At 38.3% G+C, this 16,997-nt stretch overlaps 1 protein-coding gene across 9 annotated transcripts in view; it reads right to left on the minus strand.

Annotated features, from left to right (window-relative positions):
* AKAP11 (A-kinase anchoring protein 11) overlaps nucleotides 1–16,997 on the minus strand; it is a 63,962-nt gene that overhangs the window by 20,942 nt on the left and 26,023 nt on the right. For all 9 annotated transcript variants that reach the window (XR_005597078.1, XR_005597095.1, XM_039532737.1 and 6 more), the window contains exons 5-8: nucleotides 15,529–15,663; nucleotides 13,510–13,774; nucleotides 8,216–12,887; nucleotides 5,058–5,213 (exon numbers count right to left, since the gene is read on the minus strand). Coding sequence is in view for 7 of the 9 variants with exons in the window: in XM_039532737.1 (XP_039388671.1) it covers nucleotides 5,058–5,213; nucleotides 8,216–12,887; nucleotides 13,510–13,774; nucleotides 15,529–15,663 (5,228 nt within the window). In the remaining 2 variants the exon portion in view is untranslated. The remainder of the gene's footprint in view (nucleotides 1–5,057; nucleotides 5,214–8,215; nucleotides 12,888–13,509; nucleotides 13,775–15,528; nucleotides 15,664–16,997) is intronic.

A 16,997-nucleotide genomic window follows, 5' to 3' on the forward strand; every position in this document is an offset into this window, starting at 1 on the left:
GTACTGGGGTCTTTTTAAATTTGGATGAATATTAGTGATACTGATAACAGTTCACAGTGCTACTGAACTATGGATAGGAATCAGTGCTACAAGTATCTACAATGCCAAAGATGGTGTCAGCAAGACTACCACACACATCATCAAAGATTATGTGTGACTTACTGGTACAGAAAGTAGCTAGAAAAGAAAACAAAGCTGTTTAGCACTAGGTCTGAATGTCTTGAAGTGATGCGGTCTATATAGGGCCAATACAGAGGTTTGTAACAGGTAGCTTCAATGATGAAACAGAAAAAGGAGTGAACTACTGTGTCTGTAAAGTAGATCTCCCTAGCCATACACCTGTTAATCCTTTCAGTGGAAGAGTGAAGAATACAGAGCTCTGAAAGAGAGGGCTACAGGATGCTGCTGCCACAAAAGTGCTTTAATTTCAGGGTACTTTGAATAGAGAATGTATGAAAATCAAGTCTAAATAAAAGTGGGCCCAACCAGTTCATCTTACTGGGGGAGGGGGAGAGAGATGCATATTTAGATAAATAAATTTGGAGCAAAGGAAAGTCACTTACCACTTCTATTTATGAGCTATTTGGGGATGATGAGACATGACTTAGTTAATTGATGGAGGGCTGTCTGTCTATAAAATGTTTCACGGGAGAGATTAGAAACAAGACAGAGGAAATGGAATCCAATGAAACCTGTTTAGTAAAACTTTACAAAAAACTATTGCAGCAAAGACTATTAAGAAGGATTAAAGCACTCTCTGCTGTTCAAAGTAATCTTTCTGTTTCAACACAAAGAAAACAGATATTTGATGTTGCAAAACTAGTATGTAAATTAGTGCCTCAGGCTAATCAATTCAGCTCCTTAATCAAAACAATATAATATAATATAATATAATAGCATAGCTACAAAAACATCAGCGTGGTGTATAGTTTGTCATCATGTGGACCAATGAAAAAACAGTTACCTACCCATTCTGTTCTTCGAGATGTGTTGCTCATGTCCATACCATTCTAGGTGTGTGCGCGCCTATGCGCACAGTCAGAGATTTTTGCCTTAGCGGTATCCGTTGGGTCGGTTGTAACGCCCCCTGGAGTCCCGCGCTCATGAATCAGTATATCAGGTGCTGCCGGCCCTATGCCCTCTCAGTTCTTTCTTACCTGTAACTCCGTCAGAGGGGCAGAAGGGCAGGTAATGGAATGGACATGAACAACACATCTCCAAGAACAACAGTTACGAAAAGGTATGTAATCATTGTGACCAAATGTTCTGCTCTTCAGAAATAAACTTTAGCCTATTCTCCACTATGAAAAACAGTCACAATTATTTTAAACTAGTTCAATAAATATTAATACTGACCATCGCCCTCCATGCTAACTGAAAACTGACGGCAGGAAACAATCACCTATAAGCAAACTTTAGGAGCATATGAATTAGATGCTACTAGAAAACAAAATACTTTAAAATGTTGCTTTTACTCTTTATTTCCAATTCCCTGAATATTTGTTTCTTTGTATTTTGACTTCACACACTTAAGAGTCCAAATTCTGCTTTTAGTTCCACCCATATATTCTCAGTGAATTACATGGTGTTGCATAACTATCACTTAGGGCAGACTTTGTTACTGAATTAACACATTGATCCAGCAGCATAATGTAAAGCAAATGCAAGAAAATACTTCAAAAGTTTAAGTGAGACGTTTCACTTTAGTACATAAAAATGGTGATCATAATATTTTCATAGTGGAAAGTGCATTAGTTCTAGATCATCTGAACCAATTTCTAAAATAAATTTAACTCTATTCTTCATTATGTTTAAAGCATAAGTTGCAAGGATATATTTCCAGAATATATCTGTACCTACGACAGCAAGGAGCATAGCACTGAAGTCATTTTGTATGATTGACAAATCAATCTCCCCATTCTTTAACCTACTGCTTGCAAAAGTTAGAACGGCAAATCTCAACACAATCTTCAACAATGGGGGAAAAGTATAATTTTTTAGCCTGTTCTATTTCCTCTTCACTACAAATAAGATTCACAGTCAGCAATGCACCCAGCATGCATGCCCCAACTGAAAATAAACAGAGGAATCTTTTCAAAATATTAATTATGAGGAACTAAATTTGTAAGTGAACAAAATTACCAAATCCTCCCTGAAAACTGAATTAACATAAGAACGGCCATACTGGGTCAGACCAAAGGTCCATCTAGCCCAGTATCCTGTCTTCTGACAGTGGCCAATGCCAGGTGCCTCAGAAGGAATGAACAGAACAGGTAACCATCAAGTGATCCAGCCCTGTCACCCATTTCCAGGTTCTGGTAAACAGAGGCTAGGGATACCATCCCTGCCCATCCTGGCTAATAGCCACTGATGGACCTATCTGCCATGAATTGATCTAGTTCTTTTTTGAACTCTGTTATACTCTTGGCCTTCACAACATCCTCTGGCAAGGAGTTCCACCAGTTGACTGTGCGTTGTGTGAAGAAATACTTCCTTTTGTTTGTTTTAAACCCGTTGCCTATTAATTTCATTTGTTGACCCCTAGTTCTTGTGTTATGAGGAGTAAATAACACTTCCTTATTTACTTTCTCCACACCAGTCATGATTTTATAGACCTCTATCCTGTCCCCCCCTTAATTGTCTCTTTTCCAAATTGAAAAGTCCCAGTCTTATTAATCCCTCCTCATACGGCAGCCGTTCCATACCCCTAATTATTTTTGTTGCCCTTTTCTGAATCTTTTCGAATTCCTATATATTTTTTGAGACAGGGCGACCACATCTGCACACAGTATTCAAGATATGGGCGTACCATGGATTTATATAGAGGCAATATGATATTTCCTGTCTTACTATCTATCCCTTTTTTAATGATTCCCAGTATTCTGTTCGCTTGTTTGACTGCCAATGCACATTGAGTGGATGGTTTCAGAGAACTGTCCAGAGTGATTCCAAGATCTCTTTCTTGAGTGGTAACAGTTAATTTAGACTCCATCATTTTATATGTATAGTTGGGATGTTTTCCAATGTGCACTACTTTGCATTTATCAACTTTGAATTTCATCTTCCATTCTGTTACCCAGTCACCCAGTTTTGAGAGATCCTTTCATAGCTCTTCACATTCTGCTTGGGACATAACTATCTCGAGGAGTTCTGTATCATCTGCAAATTTTGCCACCTCACTGTTTACCCCTTTTTCCAGATCATTTATGAATGTGTTAAATAGGACTGGGTCCAGTACAGACCCCGGGGGGATACCACTAATTACCTCTCTCCATTCTGAAAACCGACCATTTATTCCTACCCTTTGTTTCCTATCTTTTAACCAGTTAACAATCCATGAGAGAACCTTCCCTCTTATCCCATGACTGCTTACTTTGCTTAAGAGCCTTTGGTGAGGGACCTTGTCAAAGGCTTTCTGAAAATCTAAATATATTATATCCACTGGATACTCCTTGCTCACAAGATTGTTGACCCTCTCAAAGAATTCCAGTAGATTGGTGAGGCATGATTTCCCTTTACAAAAACCATGTTGACTCTTCCCCAACAAATTATGTTCATCTATGTGTCTGACAATTTTGTTCTTTACTATAGTTTCAACCAGTTTGCCTGGCACTGAAGTCAGGCTTATCGGCTTATAATTGCCGGGGTCACCTCTGGAGCCCTTTTTAAAAATTGGTGTCACATTAGCTATCCTCCAGTCATCTGGTACAGAAGATGATTTAAATGATAGGTTACAGACTACAGTTAGTAGTCCTGACATTTCAGGTTTGACTTCCTTCAGAACTCTTGGGTGAATACTATCTCGTCCTGGTGACTTATTACTGTTTCGTTTATCAATTTGTTCCCAAACCTCATCTAATGACACCTCAATCTGGGACAGTTCCTCAGATTTGTCACCTAAAAAGAATGGCTCAGGTTTGGGAATCTCCCTCACATCCTCAACCGTGAAGACCAATGCAAAGAATTAATTTAGTTTCTCTGCAATGGCCTTATCGTCCTTGAGTGTTCCTTTAGCATCTTGATCGTCCAGTGGCTCCACTGGTTGTTTAGCAGGCTTCCTGCTTCCGATGTACTTAAAAAAAAAAAAGTTTGCTGTTACTTTTTGAGTCTTTGGCCAGTTGTTCTTCAAATTCTTTTTTGGCCTAATTATATTTTTACACTTCATTTGCCAGAGTTTATGCTCCTTTCTATTTTCCTCACTAGGATTTAATTTCCACTTTTTAAAGGATGCCTTTTTGCCTCTCACTGCTTCTTTTACTTTGTTGTTTAGCCATGGCGACTCTTTTTTAGTTCTCTTACTATGTTTTTTAATTTGGGGTATACATTTAAGTTGAGCCTCTATTATGGTGTCTTTAAAAAAAGTTTCCATGCAGCTTGCAGGGATTTCACTTTTGGTGCTGTACCTTTTAATTTCTATTTAACTAACCTCTTCATTTTTGTGTAGTTCCCCTTTCTGAAATTCAATACTACAGCAGGGGTTGGAAACCTCTGGCACGCGGCTCGCTAGGGTAAGCACCCTGGTGGGCCGGGCCAGTTTGTTTACCTGCCGCATCGGCAGGTTCGGCCAATCGCAGCTCCCACTAAAAACAGGCAAATTAAAATATAAAATCTTAATAATTAAGAAATTAAGCATTAAAAATTAAGAAAATAAAAGTTACTGTATTCATGTTATCCATGCCATGTTACATATACATTGCATTTAGCAGTCCTGTGTTGCTTTTAAAATTAGTATATTAATATACAGTATTCAGATTTTACTCATGACGTGTCAACATTACTATAAAAACTGTAACTTGATTTCTTGCCATAAGAGTTTAAAATTCATACCCTAACTATTAATATACAATTTTTATAAGTATGAATGTGAATTCACACTAGAAAAATCCCCTTCTGAAGGGCAAAACTGATTTAAACATAACAATGCTGAAGCCAATTTTAGTGAAAAAGCATCATTCTGTTCAATGGAAAATAAAGTTTTCTGACGAGAGAGAGAAAGCTAAACCAGATCAACATACATTGAGGTGATTGTGTAAGCAGATAAACGTGTTTACAGTTACCTGTCACTGAGGTGAAGGAAACTGCTGCTCTCATCGGGATGTTCATCTTCAAAGCTTAGATTGGACCAGCTGCCAGTGCTATCATCACCAATACTGAGACTCATCTGCTGGCTAACTACAGATTCAGCTGAGTGAAATCCTTCTCTTCCCATAGAACTAAACCAAAATTAAGATGACAGCATTACTGGTGGTGTATTTCACATTGTTCTGCAAAAATTCACTTAACCTAATTAGCAAACAAGGGACATTTGTCAACTGACTCAACTATTCCCTTTTGGATTTACAATTCTCAGCAACTATATATTACACTTTTGTAAGGAGATTCAAGTCTGGGAGCACCACTTAGGACCATCTATCACTGGGAAAGTTGGGTAGTAGCATGGACGCAAACCCGAATTTCAAAAAATAGTTTGTAGCATTCCAGCATTGCCATAGCCCTAGTGCCTGGGCAGTTCAGTCTCGTAGACTTCACATTTACTACAGTGACTACACCTACACAGGGAGGACCTGGCATCTTTGGACTTGCCAGTGTCACTCTGACTAATTCAGCTCCATCAAGGCTAACACAGTCACTGGCATTTTAAGCACCCTGTCATACAGAACTGCTCAAGGGTAGACAACATGATGCTTAAAATGCTGGTGGCCTCCTACAGCCCTCTCTGTATTAGAAAAAATGTCCTAGTGTAGACATAGGGTTAGTCTCCCTGTTTCAGAAAAAATAGGCATGTCCATTTATTTATAGACTTTTCTCCTCTGCACATGAAGCCTGAAAAATCTAGACTTTCAATACCCAGAACCAAATCAAGTGAGTAGGCTTAATGTGCATTAAAGATATTTCTAAAACCCTTCATCAGGCCCATTCTAAGAACACTAAAGAAAACTGAGGTCATTCTGAAAAGTGGTTCTGTCTGAAAATTTGCCTGGCAAGTGCATATGAACTACTCTTAGGGACATATTGTGGCTACCCACATGCAGCTGTGCTATAGCTAGACCAGGGGTCGGCAACCTTTGGCACGCCTCCTACAGGCTTGCCGGGGTGGAAAGGGTAGGAAGCAGTGGCCAGCACATCTCTCGGCCCGCGCCGCTTCCCGCAGCCCCCACTGGCCTGGGACAGCGAACCACGGCCACTGGGAGCCGCAATCGGCCGAACCTGCGGACACGGAAGGTAAACAAACCGGCCTGGCCTGCCAGGGTGCTTACCCTGCAGGCCGCATGCCAAAGGTTGCCAACGCCTGGGCTAGAGTGTACAGAAAGTCTTATTTGCTCATCACTCCTTCAAAGGAAGCAGTCGTAATACGGCTGCTGTGTTCACGAAGTACAAAGATTACTATGATTGTGCTACAGGCAACACTTCACATTTTAAATGGGGTATGTGGTTCTGAGGTGTGGCAAGAGTCCTTTTCCACAACATTAGCTAATACCATTAGGCGAGTGCTACAAGGGGAAGTAGGGAAAAGGGAGAGACAGATAGACACACACTTTTTATACTGTGTAGTAAGTACAAATGATGAATATGCTCCTCACAGCAACCTTTGAAGTCTGTATATCTTATAGAGCCACAATGTCTCCCTCTGACATTACTGGTCTGGTGCACAGCTGCTTCCCCAATCCATTATTCCCTTGGGCTCTCAGCACCATAATTAAACTTGAAACTTTACATGAAGTATTGATTAAAAAGCTGTATTTCTGAACCTCCTGTGAAAAGTGACATTTCTGACATCAACAGTATAAGAACTCAACAGCACTTTATTTATACGGTATATTCTCATTTAATATTACATGTACTCTGAATAAGGATTCCAAATAACATAAGTACAAGGGCCAAGTAATATGAATTCGCAGTCTTCTATCTTTATATGCTACAGGGAACTTTCAGTGGAAGGTCTACACTAGAAGGCAATCAAAAAAGGAGAGGAAAAGTTCCTTGAGTTTTGGTAGCAGTTCTGTGAGAGAATGAAAGATCTATCTTTTAGAATATAAGCTCTTCATGGCAGAGACCATCATTTATTACGTGTTTATACACATCATAATTTTGCCTTGAAAAACTAGGAGTAGCCTGGTTGGAGCCACCACAGTACGTTAACACATCTAGGTATTTACATTATACATCACCAGACCATCTCAGAGTCAAGCAAATAAAACATAGTTTATTGCCAAACAGATCTCACTCCCAGGCCATGATGAGAGAAATACATTGTTATTAATTATTACTCAGTGAAAAACTACGCTGAAGAGATAGGTCTTGCACTTGGACATGAAAATGGTGTTATTTGAAGTCACTTTGATCATTGTAACATCTAGTTCTTAATGAAAATAGATTTTAATGTACCTTCTCATTTACTAATTCAACCACATTCTGTGCCATCTTCTATCAAGATATTTAAAGGCATTCATTTATTTCAATATACCTAAAAATATGGTATAGTTTAAGGACTTGTAATACATTAGTCCTTATCAACAATGTAGCAAGAGCCTGCAAACCAGTTTCTAGTCTGCTTTAATAATCCTTTATCAACTAAAATCATATATAAAAATAAAATGATTCTTATTTAATATTTATTTCATATTTCTATTTTCAAATATACACAATTTTTTTCTTCCAGAAATTAAGACAGTGTTAAAGTACAATTACAATGAAAAGAGACTATGTAAACACCTACTTAATGTAATACACCTGCTCTTGGTGTACATTGCAAGTCACAGATTCTGTAAGTCAGTTCTTTAGAGCTAATGCAGCTACAGACAGAATTGGATTATACTGTGGCTCATAGATCAACTGAATTGTCAACTAAATTCCAGTAATTTATATCACTGATAAAACAATCTGATCAGGATGTTAGAGAAAAATCACGGAATCCCATTTACCAGAGTCACCCATCAGAGCATAAGTACATTCTAAAGTAGGCTAGAAACTAGTTTGCACTGACATTGAGCTCCTGTAACTGACAAGATCATTATTATTAAAAAATTCCGAACAGCCTGGAGGCCACCAGCAGGAGGTTCCAAAATAAACTTTAAAATTTAAAATTATATTTTCAGAATGTAATTGTGGCAAAAAGTGCTTCTGACCATATAAATTTTCAGATTAATAAATTAAGCAAAGTGGGTGCCATTTTCTGGTAACAATAGCAAGAGAATAGGAGAGAATGTAATGTTACCTTATGTTAACAGCCTGACCAATATTAGTCATAGCTGAAGTCATTATTTCTGTAGTAAGGCTTTCAGCAAAGCTGACTCCACCATGTCCAATACCACTATCTGCTGTCAGACTTGTGTTACTCAGCTCTCTCTCCGCTTTCTCAATAGCTGCACCAACCACCTTCTCAGAAAATACTGTCTTCTGTTCCATGTCAATGTGAATTTTGGGAATATCAAGGTGAAAAATTCTTGATTTTTGACAGATACCACTCAACCCTGAATTGGGGAGCTGCCTGATTCTAGGGAGGGGTTCTTGTCCAGGCAGGTGTGGAGATGAACTTCCAGTACAATACTGATATTCCTTCATACTACAGTATCTGCAGGCTGTTTCAGAAAATGGAGACAACTTTTCTGTGTAAGTGAATCTATCCTCATTTTTCCTGTTTTCAGCAGCTTGGAGAACAGCAGACTCCAAACTCATTTCTAAGGTGTCATCCACCACTTTTCTAGCATACTCTTCTATAGCTTGAATGATGCCTTCTCGATAGCCATATTCATTTAAACTGCCTGTGCTATGATACAGTTTATGTTTTTGTGAGAAAGGAAGAACTGTTTTAGAAAGTGTTGTTTTAAGGCAGTCCCCTGTGGCTTCATCAAATTTAGATTTTCTATACAGACAGGAATCCGTTAAGGATTTTGGCAAGCAAACTGCTGACATTTTCAGTTTTCTTCTGACATCACATGTTATATGATGAGCAAGGGATTCAGAAAAATGTAATAACTCTGTACTGTCAGTTCTGTGTAAATTGTTTATTTCACAGGCTTGGCCTCCACACCTATGAACACCACTTTTCATTTGCCATTTTGTATCCATATCTTTGTTCAATATTTTGAACAGCTCAAGCCTACCATTTACCTGTGTGTTCTGTACAGGAAATATTCTTCTGTTGTATGTCAGCTTGATTTTCCTGGCAGCTTGTTGCAGGCCTGATTTTATAGATCTATAAGCAAGTCTACTAGCATACTGATCCATTATTAACTCACTGTTGCCACCTTCCCTTTTCAGAACTCGAATGATGTGATCTGCATATTCATCGGTCACGCTCTCACAGCTTGGATACCGGTAAGTCAGACCGGTTGTTCCTACACTCTGAGGTAAAGAAAGTACGGATGAATCTACCTCTCTGGACCACTGGTTTACTACCGGACACCACCTCTCTTTTGACCTACAGTCTCTATCATCTTTTCTGAGAGAAAGACAATCTACATGACAGTTAACCCGCTTCAACCTCAGCAGTTTGCAATGCCTTGATTTTATCATCTTCTTAGCCTCATTGATAACCTTTCCAGCCATATCACCTGCATAATTCCACAATGAATGTAAAGTTTCTTCTGGGATATTTATAAAGGCAGTATACCCACATATTTTGTTTTGTGCATTTAATTGGCAGTGTCTGTCAGCTTCTCTTTTAATTGTTTTATCATCTAAATGGGAAGCAGCTATTTCAGTTGCCATAGAAATGATATGACCAGCTAAATGATCAGCATACTGTACTGTTTTCTCTGAACGTTCAGTTTTCTCCACAAGCAATTCAGAGTGTTCTTCGTCTTCACTACTTTCAACTTCTTCAGAAAGGGATCGCATGAGTTTCAGCATAAACTCTTCCTTTTCCAAGGAGTCATGTTCAGTTGCCGACAAGGCAGCAGCAGGTGAGTTATAAGGTGTAGAAGGTGGTGTCGCAGGTGCAAACTCCTTTGCTAATTCTCCCTTGAGTTTCTTGGTGAGCTTCCTTAGGTTCCGTTCAGAACTAGTCTGAGATGGTACTAAAGGAGTTGGTGGTGGTGTATCAGGTACTGCACAGACATTTCCATCTCTGATGCTTGATTTATCTTCCATCTGCAAAGAATCTTCACAGCCAAACATCACCAAAGAAAGGTTACTTGCATGTAGAAAACAGCTCTCTTGCCCCAAAGCTGAAGGAGCTAGCGTTGTTTTTTGCGTATCATATTTTTTCAATAGTTTACTTTGGGATTTTATTGAACTGCTTCCTGAATCAGTAAACTCTTCCACATTACACCTAGTGAGAGTCACAGTAGGACAAGGAGGTGGAGTGCTTGAAGAAAACCTATGTACTTCATTTCCTTTACGTTCCTGAACACAATCTTTAGGTACTGAAAGTAAACACTGAGCAGAGTCAACTGACGTAACAAGAAAATTAGGTGGGTTATTCAGAGGCAGCTGTTGCGGTTCCACAATTATAGGAACAAATCTGTGTTTCTCAGATTCTTGTTTCTTTACTGCACTATGCAGGTCTTTTTTACAGTTATCTGTCTTCATCTGTAAGCCTCCATTACATTCTACAGTCTCATTTGTGTGGGAGAATATAGATTTAGTTTCATCTACAGACTGTTTTACAATATACTTGGCCAAGTGATCAGCAAAAGTATTCTTAGGAATATCTCTATCAACACACTGCCAACGAGGTGTTTTTCTAGTTACAAAATCTGTATATTCCTCCACTGTTTTGGTAACCCCGGATGAGGTTATTGCTTCATACGCCTCATTTACTATCATATCTACCATTGTTCCAGAGAAACTGTTGACGCTTGTTGGCCCAGTTGTTAAATCTGAATTATTATTCACTTCAGGATTGTTGTTTGTTTGTTTAAAATCATTCTGGTTAAAAAAACATTGTGCACTACTTTCAGTACTTTCACTGTGATCTGCAGTCAGGTAAATATTTCTAAGAGAAGCCACTTCCTCTTCTCTCTTTTTTGTTGTAAAATATGGCTGTGTAGCGTCTTTGTATATTTTCAGACTGCCACCTGCTGTCGAACAAGTCCATACTTTTGCCTTATAAACATCAGATGAAGTCTGATGTTGACAAAGTGCTGTTCCAGCTAAGGGCACTGGTATTGAACTTACAACACCAGAAGTACAAAACAAGGCTTGTTGTAAAGTATATTCTTTTCCAGTTTCTTGTACTGGATTCAATGCTAAAAGTGCATTATCATGAAAATTAGGAAAAGCAGTGGTAGTCTGTGTTGACTGCAACGTACTTTCTGCACTTACATATTTTATGTTGTCCATGGAAACACTAATTGCTGCTTGCGTTGTGAAGGTAACATCAACCTGGGATAATTCAATGAAAGCTTCCTGAATGACAGATTCAGACAAATCTTTGGCATATGATCTCACTACTTTGTCTTCATAATCAAAGGCCCAATCCCGTGCAGTCGTTGGTGTTGATGGATGTGAAAACTGGCAGACTTCCATGATTCCCTCAAAAATAAGTTCCTCGGTGAGGTCTGCTGCAAATCTTGCAACTGTGTTAGTAAATATTTGTTTCTTTACGTATCGCATTTCTTTTAAAGCACTTGTTATAGCTTCACTGACCAAAAAGCTTGCTAGCCCATTAATGGCACGTTCCTTCAGTGACAAGGCTCGCCGCCTTCCTATCTCATAAAAAGCCATTTGAAAGACTGAAGAAGTCAATCTAGCAGCCAAGTGACACAGTGCATTGGTGCATGAAGAAACTCCTTTTTGTAAGTCTTTAAATGCACTACCAAAACTTTTTTCAACCAGTTCCGTTGCAAATTTTTGTATGCTGTCTTTAATCATTTGTGATTTGTGTTTAGATTTAACTTTTTTAGCTGGCTCCTTGTCAGTTTTCCTCTGGAGTTCTGCATTTTGACCTTTTTCCTCTTTTGAGACAATCCTATTAAGGCTGGAAATGTTTTCAGCATGTTTCTGTAGTGATGTAGACTGAGAAGGAAAAACAGAACCCAGTATTTCAAATGAAACATTATTTGCATAATCTGAATATTCACTATAAAGTGTATCATGATTTTGATTAAGCCCATTTCCATTGATATCCATCCGACAAAGACATTCAGTTGAAGCACAGCTCCCTAGTGGACTGAAAGCTGATGATCTTATAGGGCTGAATAAACCTCCATTGTCTTCTCCTGTTTTCACTGGCCGAGGGGAGTCTGGAACATCAAAGAGGCTGCTATAGGGCGATTCTGGTTTACGAGGAGTTGGTTTCCTTACATTGGCTGGAAGAGTGGGACGATCAAACTTGAATTTTTGAGGATTCATAGTAGTAGTTTTAGAATGCAATTGTTCAAGGGCAATCTTTCTCTTCTGGGGTGGATTACCAAGGATGGGATCCCTTATAAGTTTACAAGTACTTTCCAGAGTCTGTTCCAGTTCATCAAACTGATCAAAACTATCAAAAAATTCACTTACTTCTGAGTCTGAGTCCTCTATACCATCTTTCACTACTGGAATTTTTGGTAGCTGAAGTTTTGCCTTCAAGCTCTTTTGATACCCTTCTTCATCTAAGAAGATAACAGGGCTAGGGCTGGAGCAATCTGACTCAGATGATTCAGCAGGAGAGGAAGAAAACAATGTTTTATGCAAAACATTAACACGTTGATCAGAGGAATTACATGGCTTGTAAAAACTCCTCTGTATCCAAGGATCAGAAATACAGGTTGTGACTGAATTCTTTACAGATGAGGACAGTTCTTTAAGTCCCAAGATATTTATCAGAGAAGCAGAAGATTTGGCAGATGATTTTCGATGCCCAGCGTGCACAATGATCTTTGAGTCAATAGCTTCTAAACAATGAGCAGGGATGGTCTGTGAAGCAGCATCCCGGTGATTCTGAGTAGTATAGGTTGTGCCTAAAAAGAAAAAGAAAATACTTTAAAAACAAAAGACTAAAATAGCAAACTGGGTAAATGATTTTGACAGTAATATCTAGATTTGTAATTACTACAATAAGTTAGAGGGTCTTTTAAGACTAGAGAACATTTTAAAGAATAAAGTATTCCATAAGCACTTTATTTTGTCAATGACAGTTCCCCTACTACTGCAGGTCGTCTTCTTAGCATATGCGCAATGTGCCTCAGGTGACACATGGCCAGGATTCTTCACGGAATTTGGTCCACTGGTTGGATCATTAGCTTCCCCAGCCCAGGCTGGGTTCTGATGAGGAGTGTGGAGTTAATATGACTAAGAGCTTTCGTCTTCATATCACAGATTCTACTTTTTCTGGATCTGACACGGAGTCAAAGTCTTTGCTTTATGTCACATGCATGCTGCTGTGGAAAGAATGGTGAAATCTCAAATTATTCGTTTTTTGTGGGTTTTTTTTTTTTTAAAAGGGGTCTTGAATGATGGTGATTAGCAAAAAATAATTCAATATGGATTTCATGTAGTTTACCACAGCATGAAAATCCCTCTTTAGCCTAAATTGCAACAAATGAGCTCTGCAATCTATTTCAACAGGGCATGAAAACTAACCAGCATTTTGTATCTTTGACGGTTCATCCTCATCTAAATGCTCAAAAGCAGTGACAAAATCATCCTCAATTGAAGACACTGACTGATTAGTGTCATCATCCTCTGCATGGGACATCTCCGTTTCATGTTTCTGTAATGAGTATACTTCCATTGTATATTTTACACCAGTAGCGTATTTGCTCAGTAAGGTAAATACAGAATCAATTTTGATCCTTGGGAACGAAGGAGACAATCTCATCACACAAAGCACTCCAGAAAGGTGATTCTTGAGAAAGAAAAACAAGAAAACAAAAAAGAATGTTCTCAATAACATACTTTCATCTATAATGTAAACTTGGAATCATTTAAAATGGCAAGAACAACAAGAGCACAGGTCAAGGACATAAACTGTAGTGAAACTGTTGCTAAAGACATTTGTTAATATTACTGTAATTTAAAAGGTATAACAATAATTTAAGTCTTCACTGCATATTACAAACAAAACTCCATTTTACAGATGAGGAGAGTGAGGTAAAGAGGTTAAGTGATTTATCCAACAACACTAGAGCCAAGTTTTCAGACGGTTTAGAGGCCACTCTTATCCTCTAAGTACATTCTGAATATAGGAGTTCTTTAGAATGAATAAATCGCTACACTAAACAAAAACAAAAAAAACCCAAAACAAACAGGAAAAAAAACGAAGAAAACCCTGCTGGTTTGTTCTAAGTAGTTTTACTCCTGCAAGTAATACAATTACTTCATTATACATTATTAGTCAAAACAGTTTTAACAAATTCTAGCTATCTTCACTGACATTTGGAGAGGAAATGGGAAGTATCAAGTGTTGGGAGCACCTAACCTTTCCTGTAACTTCTCTCCCCTGTTTGACAGAAGAGCAGCACTATATCTGAGAAGAGTTGAGAAGACTAAGGGCATATCTACACCACAAAATTTAGTCAATATAAGTCGACATACAGCCACCACAGTAATTAATTTGATTTTTAATATCCACCCTATGCTCTTCTGTCGGCGGTGTGCGTCCTCATTAGGAGGACACTGCCGTCGACCTAACTACATCGACTTAAGCTGTATACTTCTCAGAGGTGGAGTTATTAAATCAGCATAGTGGGTGACTTACATTGGCGGGAGCAACATTTTAGTGCAGACGCTTACAGAGTTAGGCTGATGAGATGCCTTACGTCAACCTAACTCTGTAGAGTAGACCCGGCCCCACTCAACCAGTTTCATCTTCCTTCCAAATGGCAGTACAAAGGGACTATGGTGTGGGAAGCAGAGGTATGTGGACCATTGGATGAGCACACAGGCATTTTGTAGAGGGCAGCTGAGCATGCAGTTCAGCTGCTTTTACTGCATGCTCACTGTCAGGGAAGTCTGCTGATGCTCAGCCATGTTCAACACAGCCAACTGTGGTTCACTTTGGGGATATCTCCATTTTTTTCCCTTGGCCATCGAAGACTCAGACTTTTGAATGGTGAAGAGGAAGGGAGAACGGGCCCCACAGGGACTTGTTCCTACCACATTTTCCTGCACAATTTGCTGTTGCCTAGTTCAGTGCTTATGGCTTCCACAGCAGAGTATCTTCCTAGAACTAGGAAGGAGAGAGGAAAGTACCTATGATAAAGAATCTTGCATTTCTTAATATTTCATAAATTGCAGCAGGAATGTCTTTAGTCAGTATAATATTTATACCACTATTAAAAATACCATCAGACAAGGTGGGTGAGCTCTGTGTAAACTCTATGTAAGCCTGAAGGTCGGTGTCTTTCACCAACAGAAGTTGGTCCAACAAAAGATACATTACTTCACTCACCTTTGTGTCTCCAATATCCTAACATAGCTACAACACTAAAAATATCAGAGCACTTATATAACACATATAGCTTCAAAACGCACTAATAAAATAGCAATACCTGGCCAGGTTATTGCCAGGATTACTTTGTAACACACATCTGAAAGATGAAGAGACTGCAAAACACATTAATATTCCGTATACCTTATAAAAAGGATTAGGAATTTTACCTGATGTTTAGAGACATCGCTGATTGCCATGGGTTTATTTATATCCTTCAGAAAAATAACTTCATTTTCATTTAGACTACAGAAATGGAGTGATTTCAGAACATCTGGGAGCTCTACAGAAACAGCAGCCAATTCCTAATTCAAACACAAATTCACACACTAAGTATAAAACTAATAAATTAATGGTAAGGAAACTTTTTGATCTGGAGCACTAGAAAGTTAAATAAATATTGCCAGCCTCTAAGTCTGTCAAAATCATCACTCTTTCCCTTCAGTTTTCCAATTATATTCCCACACCAAATTGGAATCCTGCTTAAAGGGCTAGTTAACAACAGTGTTCTAATTCAGATCTCAAAATACCTCTACCAGAAGAAATATAATATCACTGCCTCCAAGACTCAGGGAAACTTTTAAAAGCACCAAGGAGAGACTTGGGAGTAGTAAAGAGCCACAGAACATCACAGCAGGTATGTAAACACACAGAGGGAAAATTTGCATGCAACTGTTTCCATCTGGTATTCTCCACATGCTGTAGGTTCACCATTATAGGGTTTATATCTGAGCAGAATATTTTTAAAAAATAATTGATTCAGGCTTATGTTTAACTAGGATCTTGATCAACATAGAATTATGTTTACCTAAAATAAATATGCCGACATTTTTTTTAATATTATATTACTTACGTGTTTAATATTATATTACTTACTTTTTATACAGCATAAACATTGAGAAATTTTTAAAATTATGCTTAATCCAATATAAATTATTGAACACAGAGGACCTAGCTTTCTCTTAGTAAACAGAATTCTTTGTGCAACCTCAAATAGAGAGCCCAGGGTTTGGACCTGTGTGCTTAGAAGAATATCTGTAAAGTATTTATTTTTACAGCACCCTTAGTGTATTTGGCACTGAATGCAAGTCTGAGCACAACTTAACTCACAGTATTTATCCTTTTGCTTTTACCTACTAATGGACCATTAACTAGGAAAGCCTCTATATTTAATGACTAACACCTTCCACCATACATCTTGTGCTTTATATTAGCTGTGGAGAGGATAAGTCATTTTGTGGTTCATGACCTAATCAGCAGCCTCTTTGGTGTGGTTTTCTAAGACATCTATTATTTTCCATTACAAGAACACACACAAAAAGTAAAATGTCTAAAAGGTACAAGATACGTTTTATGTCTCCTGATTTTCTTTTACACTTTATTGCACACGTTTAAATGCAAATACTGACACCCTGAAACCAAAATAATTTAAAAATTAACCACAATGTACTAATAAAATCAACAGCTCAGTGATGCTTCTTTCATACCACTCTACTTCAAATTACAAGTAAATCATATTTCTCACTTATTTGTAAAACTCTAACTGAACAGTAGTCAAAAGTTCTACTTTGATATGACCTATACCATGCTGGGAAGGAGGAAAGCGTGAATTGCAAAGTAGTTTAATATATGACCTATT

Source organism: Mauremys reevesii, linkage group 1 (genome assembly GCF_016161935.1).
Source record: "Mauremys reevesii isolate NIE-2019 linkage group 1, ASM1616193v1, whole genome shotgun sequence".
Lineage (NCBI taxonomy): Eukaryota > Metazoa > Chordata > Testudines > Geoemydidae > Mauremys > Mauremys reevesii.